We start from the raw sequence: 3,075 nt of genomic DNA on the forward strand, positions 1-3,075 counted from the left end.
TATACACACACACACACACACTATATTATTAAATTTGAGATATTTAGAATAACTAATTTTTGGTGTCATGATCTATTTTAATAATTATATATATTAATATATTTAGAATAACTAATTTTTGGTGTCATGATCTATTTTAATAATTATATATATTAATAAAGCGTTGAAATTTTAATACAAGTTACATGTAACTCTCACTATTTTTTATAATTACATTTTGATTTTTATTTAAAAATAAATCAAATGAATTATAAAAAATATTGTATAAACACATAATGCGTACGTCGGTATATAATATTCCAATAAATCTCAACTTCCTTCTACATATCACTGACACGTACCGCACCCAACTAATTGTCAATGACATATGATAAATTGCGCCAAAAACAACGCATAATTATTCTTAGAAAATACACATAATTAAACTGAAAATATTATAATTAATATTTACCATCCCCCTCAATCCCCATCGATACTATTCTTTTTATGAGAAATACATAAAGAGAAAAAAAAAAAAGAAAAATGATGATTTTGTTGACTAATTTGTCCATTTTTCCATTTTACTTCATTTACTTACTTTTAATTCCAGGATGTTTTAGTTAACTGTTGATTGGACTCGCAAGTATTTTTGGTGTCATTTTAGCATTCCAATAAAATAAGAATAAAATAAAAAAATAAACTTATTGCACAATTTTTTTATTTGAATACTTAATGGACCAAAACTTAAAATGTAACAAGTCGGGAAACCAAAATTGTCACTTGCCAAAATAAATACAAACATAAAACTGGATAGTAAAACCGAACTTTATTTTATATGCACAATCACTATGCTTATGATCTCGAACCCACCATTAAACTCTACAGGTTTTGAGTAAAACAACCTTCAAATATTGGTCTCTTAGTCGTGACTCGTTTGTTTTCTAAAACAACCCATCTTTATGCAATNTATATTTTAGCTAATTGCATGAACAACTGTCAAACATAAAAGTTGGGTTTATTTAAAATGACCTTAATTATTGTACTATAACTCCATATATGGCATTTGTGGATCTACTTATTCCATAAATTTTTTGTTTGCAGTTTAGTTTTGCGCATATAAAAAACTGCTAATAATATTTCATAAGAGAGGGAAAATAATTTTTTTAGTTCATTAACATGTCCATCTTTGAGTTTTGGCACACTAACTTTCTAGTTCATTAACATGACATCTTGATAAATCATTATTTTCAAAAATCACGTCATCATTTTCTGATGTCGAACCAAAATAGTCGAAAATTAAAAGTTAATTTTCAAATTTTAAAAGAGAATAAGCTAGTATACCAGAAAACTATTTTCCTAATAAGAGATAATAATTGAAAATATACTAAAAAGTTCTATGTGCGTCGTCGTAAGCAATTCAAATATATATAGTATATCGCAATCGTAACAATTTCTTTCGAATGGGAATACCTTGAGTCGTAAGCAATGAAGAACATCATCAACTCATTAATTGAGAATTAGATTCCTAAACTTCCACAGCAAAGAAATCTTCAAACTCTTCAAGAAAAGAATATTCACATGCGAAACCCAGCTCCCTTTTTCCCTTCTAACTTCTAAGACTCGTAGATCTCTTGAGTTTCGTACAAGAAATCTTAAAGTGATAAATAAATATTGCCACTACAAACAGATAGAATAACATATAGCTGTATAATTCCCATTTCACTTGTATAAAACAATATCCCTATCCTTCAACATCGACACAATTATATCACACTAATACATCAAACCCCTTGGCACCCATGGCACCACCACCACCGCAGCAGCAGCAGCAGCCGCAGCCGGTGGGGCGATCACAACATTCTTGGCTAATGCGATGCATCGCTCTTACCGCTCTAGGCTTGATCATTTTAACTATTCTAGTTGTCATCATCATCTGGGTATCTGTCCAGCCAAGAAGATTGAAATATTCGATGGAGCACGGCTCCATCAGTGCCTACAACCTGACAAACGACGTCCTAAACGCAAACTTCCACTTCGTGCTCCGAGCAAACAATCCTAACAAAAGGATCTCGTTGTATTACGACAGGATCGACGTTTCGGTGTTGTACGAGGATCAGATTCTGTCGGTCGGTGGTTTTGCTCCGTTTTATCAACCAAGGAGAAATGTGACGCATTTGGGCTTGCATTTGGCTGCTAAGAATGAGAAGGTTTACGGGGCCGTGGCCCGGGATTTGAAAGTGGATCGGGCCTCTGGTGATGTGGACTTGGATGTGAAAATCAGGGCTAAAATCAGATGGAAGATTGGGGTTTTCAAGATTCATCGCAAGCTTAAGGTTCTTTGTGAATCCTTGAGGGTTCCGTTTACCAGTTCCAAGGGGTTTCAGAGGGTTCAGTGTGACGTGGATGTGGATTAATTCTCCAATATATGTTATTATCTTATAAATTATTGTTCCGGAGTGTTATTTATTTTATTTGGGAAGTGATTATTTTTGTGTGTTTCTTCATAAATTTATTTATTCAGTTCGGGTTTATTTGTAATTCGGAAAGTATATTTAAAATCATGAAAATTTGCTTTAAATCCCCAAATTCAAACTTAAATTTTCATATAGTCTCTCTATCAGAAATATTATGTGTTTGCACTAGCTCTCTGATCTACAACAAAATGTGTTTGCACTCTCCGAATTTACATGTCTTTTCTCGGATGAAAATCGGTATAAAAAATAAAAAAAATATGATACTAATATATGATATATGAATACCAACTGTTTCATATCAGTCCTATCTTTACTATTTCATTTCTGTTCAGTCCTATCTTTACTATTTCATCACACTTTATTACGACTTTAAACACGATTCATGTTTGGCAAAAATGGGGAGCTACTTATAAGAGATGAAGACTTCAAATAATAATTTCACATTTGAATAAAGGCGAAAGCTTGAGGACATAGTCTGACTAATAATACTGTCGTGTTGTGCTTTCCTCACTTCAGATTGCATGTTCCTTCAGTTTGTATATTTATGCATGGAATTTAATGATTAATCTCTTTCTATACATCTATTACATACATATTCTTCTCATGAAACTTCATATATATA

At 31.8% G+C, this 3,075-nt stretch overlaps 1 protein-coding gene across 1 annotated transcript; it reads left to right on the forward strand.

Annotated features, from left to right (window-relative positions):
• The first annotated feature begins 1,675 nt into the window (after positions 1-1,675).
• Positions 1,676-2,478, forward strand: LOC140957555 (NDR1/HIN1-like protein 10). Its single transcript, XM_073414868.1, has one exon. It carries the CDS (start codon positions 1,779-1,781, stop codon positions 2,391-2,393), a length of 615 nt encoding a protein of 204 aa, XP_073270969.1. The 5' UTR covers positions 1,676-1,778; the 3' UTR covers positions 2,394-2,478.
• The last annotated feature ends 597 nt before the right edge of the window (positions 2,479-3,075 follow it).

The sequence above is a fragment of the Primulina huaijiensis genome, chromosome 14 (assembly GCF_012295235.1).
Source record: "Primulina huaijiensis isolate GDHJ02 chromosome 14, ASM1229523v2, whole genome shotgun sequence".
Lineage (NCBI taxonomy): Eukaryota > Viridiplantae > Streptophyta > Magnoliopsida > Lamiales > Gesneriaceae > Primulina > Primulina huaijiensis.

Excerpts from the sequence above, each read along its gene's own strand:
- LOC140957555 (XM_073414868.1), top strand. The coding sequence starts at position 1,779 with ATGGCACCACCACCACCGCAGCAGCAGCAGCAGCCGCAGCCGGTGGGG.